This window comes from Andrena cerasifolii, chromosome 8 (assembly GCF_050908995.1).
Source record: "Andrena cerasifolii isolate SP2316 chromosome 8, iyAndCera1_principal, whole genome shotgun sequence".
In the NCBI taxonomy this organism is placed as follows: Eukaryota; Metazoa; Arthropoda; class Insecta; order Hymenoptera; family Andrenidae; genus Andrena; species Andrena cerasifolii.
This window is the reverse complement of record NC_135125.1, coordinates 11,702,332-11,715,790: the sequence shown is the minus strand read 5'-3', so window position 1 is coordinate 11,715,790 and position 13,459 is coordinate 11,702,332. Positions and strand designations below refer to the sequence as shown.

The window sequence follows — 13,459 nt, the reverse complement described above, 5'->3', positions numbered from 1 at the left end:
CTCTCGTTAACACGGCACGAAGGAAATCTTGGATGAATTTTGCTGGAACCGCTTTTCTTCAAGATTTCCAGCATCGTTAGGAGCTTACCAGTGATCAGGTTACGTTTAAATCGGTCACAAAGACCGCGGCTCAACCACAGAATAGTCTACCGCAGTTGGTTAACTCGTTCGCGATAATATCTTTACGAGGGCATTAAAGGAGGGAAGCGGCAGTTACGATACAACTAAGGAGGATTCAATCTGGTCCTTTCACCGGAGGATGCGTCGATTAAATCTTTACAACCGGCGCATCTGTCCCGGCGAAAGTATCTTGAACGTGGCTAGCAGAGGAAGCCACGGGCCATTTTCGAGTTTCGCCCCCGTAACACCGGCAATGCGAATTTCAAGTTGCTTCATAGACAAAGTTTCGCTCCGCCAGCCGACGTTACCTGGAAGGCGCGGTTACGCCACAGAAGCTCGAGACTTGGGCAAACTCGCGGGCTTTGTTCGCCACGCAAAGGTCGCGAGCATTACCGAATTCGGTGCACGCGTTTTGGCTAATCCATGCGTGGCCCTGACGTCCTTTGAAGCGGCCCGAAGCGCAAAGTATCGCGTGTTAACGTCACGAACGCTATCCAGAGGCCTCTGTGCGATCGAAGAACTCTCGGAGAGGCGAAACACGCGAGTAACCGACGAATCGGATCGATCGAAGCTAGAACGTGTTTGGGATGCGAGCATCGCGGATCCACGAGTTTCCTCTTTTCGACAATTACTCGAGACTGATCGGAAACGTTCGCTCGCTGTTGAGAGTAAAAGTTACAGGGATGACGAATCGCGAAAAAGTATTTCCAATTCGTGAGTGGATCTTACGGACCCGCTCCGAATAATCGAACAACTTCGCCGGGACAATTCAGGAAATCCATGCATATTAAATACGATTTTATTGTCTCGTGTCCAGCCGGGAATGTATGTATAATAAATTCCCTGGAACGAAACTGCCGTCGACGCTGGAGCCACGCGAAAACATCCACGTCGAAATCGCCGAGGACACGATATATTTCAGGTGCGCAGTGAATTCTCCACGCTGCCCCTCGCGGACCGATTAATTCGATTCGTTGGGTAAAGTCGTCGATCCGACAAAAAAACTCCTCCCAAAAAACACAGGGAATGAGGGAGCAATGTAAACGCGCCGAGGATGTTTCTCGACGGAAAATCGGACTAGTGAGAAACGAGGCGTTCAGGCCTTCTTGGGTCTCGTCTTCTGACCTCGTAAAACTTTGAAGGGAGAGCGTTTATCTTGGTCCATCTCGCCGGTGCGTACCCCATTAATTCTACCCTCCCTCCTGGAACTTTAGGCGAGGAGAATCGGGAGGGGCGAGCGGAGGAAATAAAAATGAAAAATAAAGATACGCTGGCACGTTGGCGCGCAATATTAGCGGATTTTTTTGCGAGAAAAATGAAGGCTCGGTAAGCTGGGTCGCTCGAGGGTTACAGTGTCTCTCTTTGTCCCTGATCAGAAGGAATGTAACCGTGCGCGCGAACCTCTCGCGACTGAAATCGAAGTTGTAAGAGAAAAGAAGGTGAACGGTGAACAGTGAACGCGATAGCTTGTCGTTTTGAAACACCTTAACAAGAACCCTGTACAAGGTACCCTCTAATTGGCTTGCACGCGTCGTCCCTTAACGCAAGATTAATATTAGCTTGCACAGACTTCCGTGCTCCATCATACACCGACTATCTTCGCAGTCCACGAAGGGACCGATATACATACCTGCGCAAACGTGTTCGGTGTGTAAATCGCGATACGGTCGAGCGAGGAAACGGCGAGAGTTGGAAATTACCTGAAATCGATAGGGAAGGGGCAGCCGGTTCTCTCAGTGGGTACTAAAAGCACGAACGGGTAAATCACTAAGTGCGAAACACGGTAGAGGTACAAGGCCGAGTGGCTTCCGGTGGCTAGGTGAAAGAGCTCGGGCCAGCTTCCGGCACGAGCAGCTCCCGCCTGATCCTCCTGTGTGCATTTGGTTAAACGCATGATTCCAGTTAAAACGAATCCTGCGGAATTCCAACTGCGCGGTCTGGAGAATCGCGACGGGGCGTGGACGTTGGCCCTGGAATTTGCCGAAACATTTTAGCGAAAGAAGCGTCGGTCGATCGATGAGCAGGCTGCAAACGTGGCTCAATTATAATCGACGAGCGCCGACAAAGAGCGTGGCGCGTGAAAAAGGTCGAGGGAGGTTAATTAGGGCGGCGTAATCATTGTCCTCAAGTTCATTATCCTGGGCGAGGGGCGGGAAGCCGAACTCTGGAGACGGATCACAAAGGCTATGGTATCCTCGAAGCTTAACTATCCCGAGCGTCCCGACAATGCGCGGTTCATTTCTAATTAGGAGCTTCTGGGGGATGTTCTCGCGCGCCCCATCGACTTCTCGGCGCTCGTCGTCGGTTATTAGGACCGGCACGAATCCTCTGAAGATCTACGGCTGGATCGCGTCAATCGTGGGAGTTCGCGTCCTCGGCACGTTGGATCCTCGGAGGCAATTAAGAAGCCCGATTCGACGGAGCACGCGACGCGCACCAGCCGCTCTAGATCCATCGATCGCGCGTCGCGATATTTGATCGTGTCGCGTGCGCACGATAATCTCCTCCCGGGCAATTTGTTCAGCCCTCTCGGCGACGAACTAGCGGAAACTGACACGCGAGCGTGAATCGCGGCAGAGCAAGCAGCACCCTTAAAGGTACGTTTACGCGACGACACTTTTGTGTCTAGATCAAGTGTATGCGACACTCAAAAAAATTTCCAGAAGATTGCAAACTGCCTAGAGCAGTCCGCGACACTGAATTTCACCTATCGTCGCAGGAGTTGCAGCTAGAGATAGACCGAAGACACTGCAACTAGCTCTGGCTAGACACAAAAGGCACTTGGATCTAGACACAAAAATGTCGTCGTGTATACGTACCTTTACGTTTTGTGGCAGCGTTTGTTTTGCCATCGAGTGGGTAATCCTTCAATCTCATTCTCCGAGCAGCATCTGTTGGCGATAAGTTAATTCCTCCGCGATTCATTAGAAAGTACGTTCACCGTTAACGAGGGGATGCCGGAGACAGTGGCTGGCCGCAGTGTTCTCCAGCGGTTCCGTTCGCGAGGTTAAACTGTTGGAAACTCCAGTTCCAAATGGGAGCAGCTGGAAAAGTCGGCGAATCGAAGTCCACCAGCGAACTTCCGCGGCTCGACGAAGTTTCGGATGAAACGCAGCGGTGGATTCGACGAGGAAGAATCGACGCTAGCCTTAATATCCGTTCATAGATGCCTCTGGCAATCGACTCATCGGTGTTATATATCTTCCTGGTGCCCTTGCGGTTCACTGAAAAGCGAACCCTTTAAATCGATCGGTTGGACGCGAGGCGACTTTTCTCTCCGAGACTGAGGATCTCTTAGAAAGCGTTAGGGACTCGATGAACTTGGAGACAATCCTTTTAGAGGAGTCAAAGCAATGGGTCCTTTCGGGTAGACTTCTTCGAACGCGTCTAAAACTCACGTGTACCCAAGCTGCATTCAACCTCTCCCCGGCTGGGCAAGTCTTCCAGCGTTTGAAAATAGTTCAAGGTATCCCGGACTACCTTTCCATCGACGAGATTACTTTTTATGGCGCCTGTGCAAGATGTTTCCTGCGAGGCAAGCTCGTACTAGAATGCTCGCGCTGATTCGCGTGAAACTAGATCTAGAGAGACAACGTCGAGGAGAGACGCCGCTTTCAAAACGCACTACATACTGCAGCGGTCGTGAAACTATCGTGCTAATTCTCTCGCTCGTCCTTCCTCGCTTTCGGAGCCTCCGCATCGCCTAGCTGCGGGCCTCCGCAGCGCTAACTTTCACTGGAGACCTTGCTCCGAGCTAATTTTCCCCGGGCCGGCTTACGCAAACTTTTTAATCTGCTTCGCCTGGAGAATCCATGACTTTGCTCAAGGATAATCCTTAATTCAAACGCGTGGGGAAGATCGTCGAAGGATAAGCCCAGCAGCCACTACGAGGAACGTTGCTTTTGTTGAATGCTGCGTCTCCCTTCTTTCAGTTCCATCCCTTACCTCGCGCTGCCTCTCTGACATTGCGCGAAATTAATTGTTCGCGTCGTGCCACGTTCAAAAGACACTCTTGCTAACTAAAACGCGTGCTGCTCCAAGGGTACGAATTCACGCGACCCTGTATTTTAAGCGACGCGCTGGAACTTTAAAAGTTGAGCGTTGCGGGGCCAGCGGGGGTGGTTGAAACTCGGAGGGAAAGAAAATTAGTAGGTGGAGACGCGGAGGACGTTCGAAGGTCAGTCGGCTGGGTTAAACGCCGAGACATCGTCGCGTACCGCGGGGGCTTCGTAAAAATTGTGGAAATGAAGCGAGCCCCATAAACGTAAATTCCCGAACGTAAATAACAGGTGTGTCGTAACCAGAAGAATGTGCGTCACGATTGGACGGGCTCCCCCGCGCACCGGTCACATCTGGGGAACAGTATTTTCAGCGGGGACCGGGACAGAAATGGAATAAGAATCGTATTTGTGGGAAGGGTGAGTTATGAACGCTCCAAGACGACGCGGAGATGGAACCACCCCTCGGCGGAGTCTCGAGCGAGAAAGAGCCCGTGGAATCGACCTGTGGCTAGTGCTCGCAGCCCCCGACGAAGAGACACTCCTGTAATGATTGGCGGAATCTCGCCCGGCGATATTTCACGGCGTAATCGAACACCTGCTCGGTCCCTCGCAAACGATCGTCGAAAAGGGGACGTGGAAACGGCTAACTACGCGTGGTCTTTGTACCTCGCGATACACCCACCCTTAGTGGGCGGTCGGAACGAAAGGAATTACGCGGGACGTAGGAAGCAGAGATCCTATTGAAAGATTCGCGAGGAAAAACGTACGTTTGCCCTTTGGCTCGTAAGCGTGGATAGTCGATCACCCGTGGATACCAGTGATTCTATCGCGAAACGAGGAATAAGCGAGGTCGCGATCCGATCGATCGGTTTCCCCTTTTGTCGCCTCTTTCATTATCATCGATCCTCTCCGCAGAGTGATTTGGCCCACGAACAAATTGCCCAGGTAAATCAAGGGTAACGTGTACAGGCTAGCCCAAAAGCTTGCCTATCAGAAAGTTGACAGTCACCGAGGCTTACGATCCTCGACCACGAACAGTCGATAATGAAATATCCGCGTAGCGCGAACAAATGAATTCCAACTCGCCAAGAAGCATTAGACGGAAACTCGCGGGATCGATGTTCCCTAAAGTTCGTCCCTCGCCAAGTTTCCGCTGGCGTGACTCGTTGGAAAGTTGACGCGAAAAATTACGGCGCCGCTGAAGATTTTCCAAAACTTCGCCAGCTTCTCTCCTTCCGTCGATTAGGTGTCGGTGCAGTTTCCCCTTTTTTCTTTGAGGCGGGAGAAACTGTTCGCCGTTACGTGGTTCGTCTTTGTGAGGCTGATATCCAAAGTGTCGGGTTTAGGCTGCTACATCGAAATTCATTTTTCGAGGCTTGCAGAGATATTCCGCGGATAATAAGTTAACACGCGTGTACACCGATAGTGGAGTGTAATCTTATCAAGGTCCGGGAACACGGCTTTCGTTTCAATCGGAAGTGCTGCTAATGGGCAATTCGTATTCCATCCTGCTCGAGTATCGCCGAAAACGTAAAACCCTGCCATCGCTTGCACGTCGAACTATTTCCAATTTACTTAGGCAAACGTGAGGGTTAACGCGTCGGCGGGTATTCCCCGCGAACGGGTGGCTACGTGGTCGGAATTGCGTTCGGAGCCGCGAGCTCGACGATAATGAATTAACCTGTGCCCGTGATTAGGTCGGAACTAACACGTTTCCTTCGATCCGAGATGGATCTTATCGTCTGTTAGCCCCGCGATAAGGCCCGCGTCGATCAAAACGCCCCCGCGAAACAATGCGGGCGACCAACGTTCGGGTGCAACGCTCGATCCGTGTCCATCAGCGTTGTCGGCACAATTACCATAATCGGGGGAATTGGAGAGACTCCTCGGGCTGTTTCCAGCTGCTTCCCGAGCACTCGAGACGCTCCTTGTTCTCGGATCTAATTTCCAATCGATTCGTCCCGCTAATCTTTCCGCCCCCATCTCCCTGCCACCCTGTTTAGCACTTGTATACTATCTTCCACTTGCATTATGCCAGGACCTTTGATCGCTCACGTCCGCTTACGCTCGTCGGGTCAATGAATAATGCATGCCGCGGATTGATCGAGCTTTTCACTGTCCCACACGCTAGTCCGCAACCTCGTTTCCCCGTAAAATCGAAGGCGATCCCTCAGCATCCCTTCATAGACGTTCGAGCGACGACAGTGGCCGCTGCTGAGCGTATCGTCGCGTCGACTGCTGGTTGTCATCGAATTACAGTCGCTTTGAAAGCTACGTCGCCTTTTTGCTCGAATATTCACCGTTTAGCGAAAACAGCCGCGAAGAGATGAAGAGTCCTTGTGGAAAACGCTGTAAGCGCTAAAAATCAAATGCATACTGTAGTATTATCATCGGCGCGTGGAGTATATTGTGATTAATTATTTTTTTAATTTTGACACTTACACAGTGTTTTCTACAAGGACTCCAAGTGTGTTCCACAGCGAATTCGGGTGTTCGCGGGGTCGTGGCGTGAATTCCGAGTACCTACACGTTTCGATTCGTTTGGGGTGGCCTTTCCTCGAGTCGATTTGATGGATCACTTGACGGATAAAAAAACGAGGCCGTGCCTAAACACCGGTGCCCGGTATTTCGGGCCATCCAGGGAATCGATAATTATCCACGGCGAGGAGGGTGAACGAAGCCTGCAAGGAGGGTGCCAGCAGCCTGGGGAAAAGTGCCCGCCGACTTGGCGCAATATTCTCGGCTCGTTGAGACGATACCGCCGGCACACACGCGACCTCGAACTTTCCGCGCGTCACAGCGAGCCGGGAGCCGCGAGATCCTCCTCGGCGAGCACTCTGCTCAAAGGGAGCGCAAAGGAGCCGCGTTATCCGAAACAAGTGGCGTCGCGTAGGTAACGCTATCAAAGAAAATCTCATTTTAGCGGTTTGTTTGGCCTCGTAGGAAACGTCACCTTTTCGTGGCTGTGGGGCACCGATCGCGGCGGTTCGAAGCGTGCCGATTCACGTCTGCTTGTTGTAAGAAAGCGTCTGCTTATTGTAAGAAGTTCTCGAAGCACAGAGACAATAAGCTGGCGTTTCCAGCGAGCAAAGAGCCTCCTGATACGGCAGACGTTTCGCGAGCAGGAGGCGCCCCGACGCCTGCGTCGGCTGGCTCAGTAGTCGGCGAGCCGTGCTGGACGTCGGACGTCGAGCACAGCGCTGAGCTATACTACTCGTTCGCGGGCCTAACCCCCTGACCGCGCTCCTCGAGACGATCTCGATCAACTTTTCGAGCTAATCCTGCGAGTACTCGAGAAAGTGCGCGCCCCCTGGCTCGTCAGCTTTCCACCCTTCGACGGTCGCCTTGAACTTGCATGATTAAACCAAGAACCGATGAATTGATGATAAGGGAGCCGAGTCAAGGTCAAGGTCTCCGAACTAATCTGAGGAGGGCATGCAACACGTTTCGCGGGTTCGATCCCGAGGAACGTTCGTAAACTGCGAGGCCACTCGGAGGGGGGTGATGGTGGTGGTGGCGATCGGGTAGGGGTCCCGTTACCTGTATCCCCCAACGTAGTTAATCCAGTGTCGATTGGGTTTCTGTCGCGTTCGGTACGCCGTTCATTTGTTTACGCGACAGTGCGGAGTCAGTGATCCGGGTACTCGCGCCAGTGCTCGTAAGTAAAGCAACACAGTGCACGCGTCCAGAGGAGAGCGGTATCGATTCTTACGATTCCGATCCATCGATAAAAAAAAAGTGATCCGGGAGCAAGCTTCGGAGTTACCTTTGAAGACTCGCGTCCAATTTCCGTACAGTAGTCAGGCTTTTCCATTCCGTTCCGCCTCGGGACGATCGCAGCAGGATCAAACAGAGTTCCTTATCTCTGAGCGCTAATGAACAGCAGAGAAGTGATCTACCCTCTCGCGCCTCGACTTTCGCGGAGTTCAAACGCGTCTCCGACTCGATCCTAGTTGCAGAGGGTGTTAAAAGCTTCCCAGAAACCTTCGCGAGATTTTTAAATCCTTCGAAACCGGAGTGACTTCTGTTTCTCGCGAGCCCTGCGCGAGCTTCTCGGTAGCTTACTTACCGACAAGTTGTCACGTTTCCGAGTTGCAGTCGCTTGACCTGTGCAAACTAGCAGGGGGGTGTATAAGCGTTCAAAGAGCTCGCGCGTCTGTGCGTGTGTGTATCGATAACGCCAACGGTTTAGCGACACGGTCGTATCTCGCGCGAAGAGGCGCTCATGTGAAATGGATGACGCGGCTGGCACGCCGTGGTCCATGGAATACGAAGACGCGCCGAAAATTGGGGGAAATATATTTCCCTTAATTAACTCTGCGTGAGAGTAATTTATCGGGCTGGTGATAAAAGGGGTTTGCTCAGCTGTCATTCCCTAAAATACGTGCCTACGAATTAACTCGTGATTAATTTAGTTCCGGGCTTCTTAGTGCTGTTTCGACAAGGACCATTCTCCCGTGCGTAAAATTTCGCGAACGCAGCGGAAATTAGGTGGGCGATTTATCACCGCAGGATAATCGTTTCTCTTGCATCGAAGGCATCGCTAAGGTAATAGAATCGAGACGAGCTCTCCGAAGCTAAACAGCAGCTCACAATATTCACACGCGTCTAATTGCCAGGTGAAATCGTTTTAATCGGATAGTGGGTGTAATCGGATTACTGAACGGATTATCTGTCGAAAATCTCCGGACAGGGGAAATTTGTTTCCTGCCCGGAGCGCGGAACGCAGTTGTTTCCGCGGCACGGGATTCATTAAGCCAACTTCCGCGTGAATTTTGCACAGCTTCGCGGTTCAACCGACTACGGAGACCCACTGGCTCGAATCGTTGCAGGCTTCTGTTGCTCGTTATCCAGCAAACTGGAGCCAACCATACGTGGCCGCGCGAGAAGCCTGCGTCGTGCCAAAGTAAACGACGAGAAAGCGTTGCGGTTAATTCTAGTGGAGTCTAAATACGCGCCACGATGGCAGATGCGCTCTAGATAAACGATCTTAAAGAAGCCCGCAGGGTGCGAAGAGAAATATTTGCACGGTCGTCAATTAGGTGATTAATTACCGAACGAAAAATTCGTTCCCACGGTTGACCTATCGTGACCGATGGAATCTTCAGTTTCTCCTGTCCTCCGGCTAGGGGCCATTGTTGGGCTCTGATAAAAGAACACTGGTCAAATGCATCTTGCCTGGAACTACCAGCTCGTTAAGCGAAACCGCCGAAGGTCTCGAGTACCAGCGTCTCGAATAAAGTATGGAAACTTTTCTTAAAGAAAATGAGGACGAGGGGAACGAAGCGAACTGTATATCGAAAGACACACTGATAACTGGCGAATAATTGGAGGTTCTACGATGTCGAGGGGGGGATGAGCTTGAACAATAGAGCCCTATCCCTTTGCGGAGCACAGTGGATGCAGTTGAATCACGGTACTAGCAATCCTTGGTTGGAAATATCGAGAAAAGTCCGTCGCCCCCATAATCGTAGCTTAGTCACTCGCCTCGACCCAGGCTTTCGAGGGACATCGGTGTGTAATTAACGAGGCATGTGTGCACGGGAACGTGTTTACCTGACAATCAGTTAATCAAGACAGGCTTTGTATCGGATTACACTCGACGGCATTACCTGTTCTTACGCAAAGGGCAATGCAATAATGGCTCGTAAATAGTGGACCATGTCGACCAGCTTACGCAACGATCGTCTGCTCGTAATCGAACAACAAACGGCACGCACCCCTACACCACACGCGGAATTCTCCTCGTGCCCTCCGAGGCTGTTTCCGTAAATTCTTCCGCACCGAACGAGTTCCAGCCACAAGGGGGTACGGAATTTTAGCTCAGACTAACGTTCGATTTATCCTTGAATATCCAACTCGGCGGCGCGTTCTTCCTCCACCTCGCTCGCACATTCTGGCTATCTTCCCTTTGTCCTAGGTTCAAGTCTGTCACCGTCGCTTCAAATACTTGTCGAGGGCGTACAGTTTTTGTAGCCCATCGTAGGGAATTTCCTCGTCATCGTGCATTGTTTTCAAGCTGTCAGCCGCCCCCTCCCAGATACATTGTGCGGGAATATTGAAACTAAGGGAGGCGGACAGGTGCCAGCGGCAATTAAATTGCTGAAACCGCGACCGTCGATTTCTACGACCGTACAGATTGCCGCGTCTCTGTCCGTGGCCGGGAAATACGCTGCCCCGGCAATCTGTTTCGAAATCCCGGCTTTTTCCACTGAAACAACCACCTGCAATCTGTAGTCCTCCATTTCCAACAACCAACTGTCCCAGGCTTCGAGCTCGACGTTTCTATAAAATCCGTACAGCAATTAGTGGTCCACTTGTCGTTAGCTTTCCCTTTTGCGCTGCTCCTTTAACTGAATTTCTGTTTGTTCTGCTCGATACAAAACGACCGCGACCTAAAAATACGCGTCACTGAAAGGGCCGTGGCGGTGCGCGTTAATGACCGTGGACGTTGCTTCGACTTGAAAGGTGGTATTTATGAATCGCCGGGCGGGAAAAATTCCCCGGGATCGAGCTCCTATAATTAGCGCGATTTTAAACGCGTCCGCTCCAATCAGCGAGCTTGTCCTCCTCGCGTTTCGCTCGGAATTCTCCGCTGCGTTGGACAATGCGTCTCCCTCAAGTTTTCATCTCGCGATATGAGACGCCGAGAGGTGGTTGAAGTTCCCCCCCGCGCGCGCGAAGGGAAACGTCGTCGATCACAGAGAGAAGAAGTTCGCCGTAACCCTCTGAAGTTCTCGACTGTCGCCGGCCATCTTTCTCCTGCCACAAAGAGAATCCGAGGGGATGAAAAATCAGGGAGTCTACCCGCTTTCTGGTCGCGGCAACAAGTGACGATCCGTCGAGATATTCCACGCGAAACGCTGTAAGATCATTGGAAGTCGACGGAGGAAACGTTCGCAACTCTGCCACCGTAGAAATTTATTCAGTTACAGTATGACTCGTATCGAAGAATAGCCGCGATTCGCGGGAGTACGTGCAGACGCAAAAAAGGAAACTGAACTGTGGCAGAAGGGGACCGCAAGAAGCCCTCCGAGACACGTTCAATTTCACGCCCCTTCTGGAGCCCGACGGGGCGTGATGGAATTCACAATGGATCGGTCGACATGATTCCAGCAGAATTCGACGTAACACGTCCAAGTTTCGCGGGATGCTTCGCTGCGAATCGAGGACAACAGGCGGGAATTGCCAAGTTTAGCGCGGTTCATCTCGGAACACCCAGCCCGGGCTTTTCCTCGAAAGCACTCGCGCGAGATGTCCAGCAGCTCGGACAAGAGCCGGATTGAAGATCGATATTTAAACGCTAGGGCGTTGTAACCGAGGGATGAATGCATCTCGAGACACCGTTCGCGGCTCCGTTGTCCGTTGTAAACCGAGCGACCCCTGCTACCACCCTCGCTCTTTGATCGGCTCGAATAAAGGATAACGATGACGCAAACGGGAACGTCCCCGAAGAGTCCTCGACGCGAGGCTACATTTTTTCCCGAGGCTCGGACTTGGACGAGCAAGTAAGTGGCCCCTAAAAGAGGATTGGATCACCCGGCGACGCTCGACACGCTCTGTGCTTCTTCGATCTCCCCTGAACCTGGTAACCCTGTATGTAAAAACCTCCGGATTTGTTACATTCTCAGTAGCTTTCGTTTTACACGGCCCACGTTAAGAGGAACAATCTCCGAGATCTGCTCCTCCCTTACAACAGGATCTACGGACAGCTGAATTGATTTGAAGACCGAATCCCTACCTCCGCGGATGCAAGGGTCCGCGAAAAACATTACACGTGGTTCACTCGGATCCATTTAAAAGTTCCCTTGTCTAACCGACATTCATCTGAGGAATATCGATGTTTCCATGTTATTTCTGGGATTGTCGGAAAAGTGGGGCAGCGAGGGGGGAGGGTGGTATAACGAAACAACGTTCGTGGAGAGCACGTAGGGCTTTTAAAGGCTATCCGGAGAGTTTGAGCGATATCGAGTTTATCGAACGGAGGTGGCCAGGCTCCATCGGGATCGAGATTATCGGATGAACGACCCAGGCGGGATCTTATTACCCGATGATCGGGGCCACCTTCGCAGCGAGCCCCGCTGGCTCGGATCTCTAATCTGTGTCCTGCCGCGGCTAATAAAGCAACAAGGGTGAACGAACGAGATCTCGGTGTGCCTGTGTCGGAGGGGATAAGCGAGGCTACTTCGCAACTTTCTTGCAGCTAGCCCATTTCCAGGAATCAGCCTCGTTTCTTTATGATCGCACCTCGGATTGTCCGAAGTTTGCTCCCGCGAGATAAGCTCTCTTGTCGCGAGCGTTGCAACGAGAGCAACGTGTTACTTTCGACCGGAAGAGCATGCTTGCCCTTTTTCGATTACTTTGAAATCAATCGAACCGTGCAAACACTCGATCCTTCCCTCATACGCGCGTCCGTCCCTCTTCCACCTCCGATCGACGGCTCCCAATGGTACTTGCCTCCTTGTACAGAATCATTCGCGCGTTTCTTGCGCACTGGTGAACGGAGGAGAACCGGGGGAGGTTTTACCGTGATTTGTCAGCGATTAATCGAGGAATGGTTGGGGACATCGCGATGGGACAAACGGCGCGTTTAAAGGTGCGCGACTATCAGTGAATCGAAAGAGCCGACGTGTCTCGTGCCGAGTGCTGAATAGTTGGAAGCAGACTTGTGCGTTGTTCTGTACTGTTTACTGAGCCTTTGTGGCCGCGACGGGAACACCGCGAAGGAAATGGCCGAGGACGAGAGACACGCGGGGCCGGAAACCACGGAGATGTCGTCGGACTCTGCCGAGCGACAAGTTTCCCTCTACCCTATCACGGTACGAGAATCACTTCTCTCCGGTAGCGCGCATTCCGCGAAGAGGAAGCTCCTCTCCCTCTGCTCTGTATCGGACGTGCTCCACTATTCGCGGAGAACGGTAGTAAACGAATTCTCCCGTGCTTTGTCGTAGGTGGAGGACAAGAAGGTGGACGAAGAGGCGACGCGGGACGAGATCGCGAGCGAAACTGGCAAAGGCACGGGGAACCAAGCCCAAAGATTACAGCAAACCCAATCGTTGCCGCAACTGCAGCCCAGCGACACGCAAGCAGTCAGGTGAGCACGCGATCCTTCGTAACCCACCCCGTCAAGTAGTATTATCGACGATGGGCCCGGCCGCGACGATCCCGCGGCTCTCGCCTAACGATTTACGATCGCGACCGCGCCCATTCGAATCCCGCACCACGAACAGGCTGTGCCAGAGGAGATAGCCGTGGCAATCGGCAGGGAAATCGCGAAAAGACACGTACACGTGGCATTAGAAGGGGAGAAGTAGGGGCACTGTTGGTTGATTAATGGC

General features: G+C 52.2%; 2 protein-coding genes across 6 annotated transcripts in view; one reads left to right on the top strand and one right to left on the bottom strand.

Moving 5' to 3' along the window:
* The window catches only part of LOC143372145 (sex-regulated protein janus-A), a 41,748-nt gene that overhangs the window by 1,671 nt on the left and 26,618 nt on the right, over nt 1-13,459 (bottom strand). The gene's annotated exons all lie outside the window — the stretch shown is intronic.
* LOC143372139 (phosrestin-2) overlaps nt 1-13,459 on the top strand; it is a 152,605-nt gene that overhangs the window by 113,149 nt on the left and 25,997 nt on the right. For 2 of the 4 annotated variants that reach the window (XM_076818076.1, XM_076818077.1), the window contains one exon: nt 13,073-13,215. The exons of 1 other annotated variant lie outside the window; for it this stretch is intronic. In XM_076818076.1, the coding sequence (XP_076674191.1) occupies nt 13,073-13,215 (143 nt within the window). Of the gene's footprint in view, nt 1-7,324; nt 7,780-12,590; nt 12,941-13,072; nt 13,216-13,459 lie in introns of those variants that run through there. One more of the 4 variants, XM_076818075.1, reaches the window with a different exon arrangement.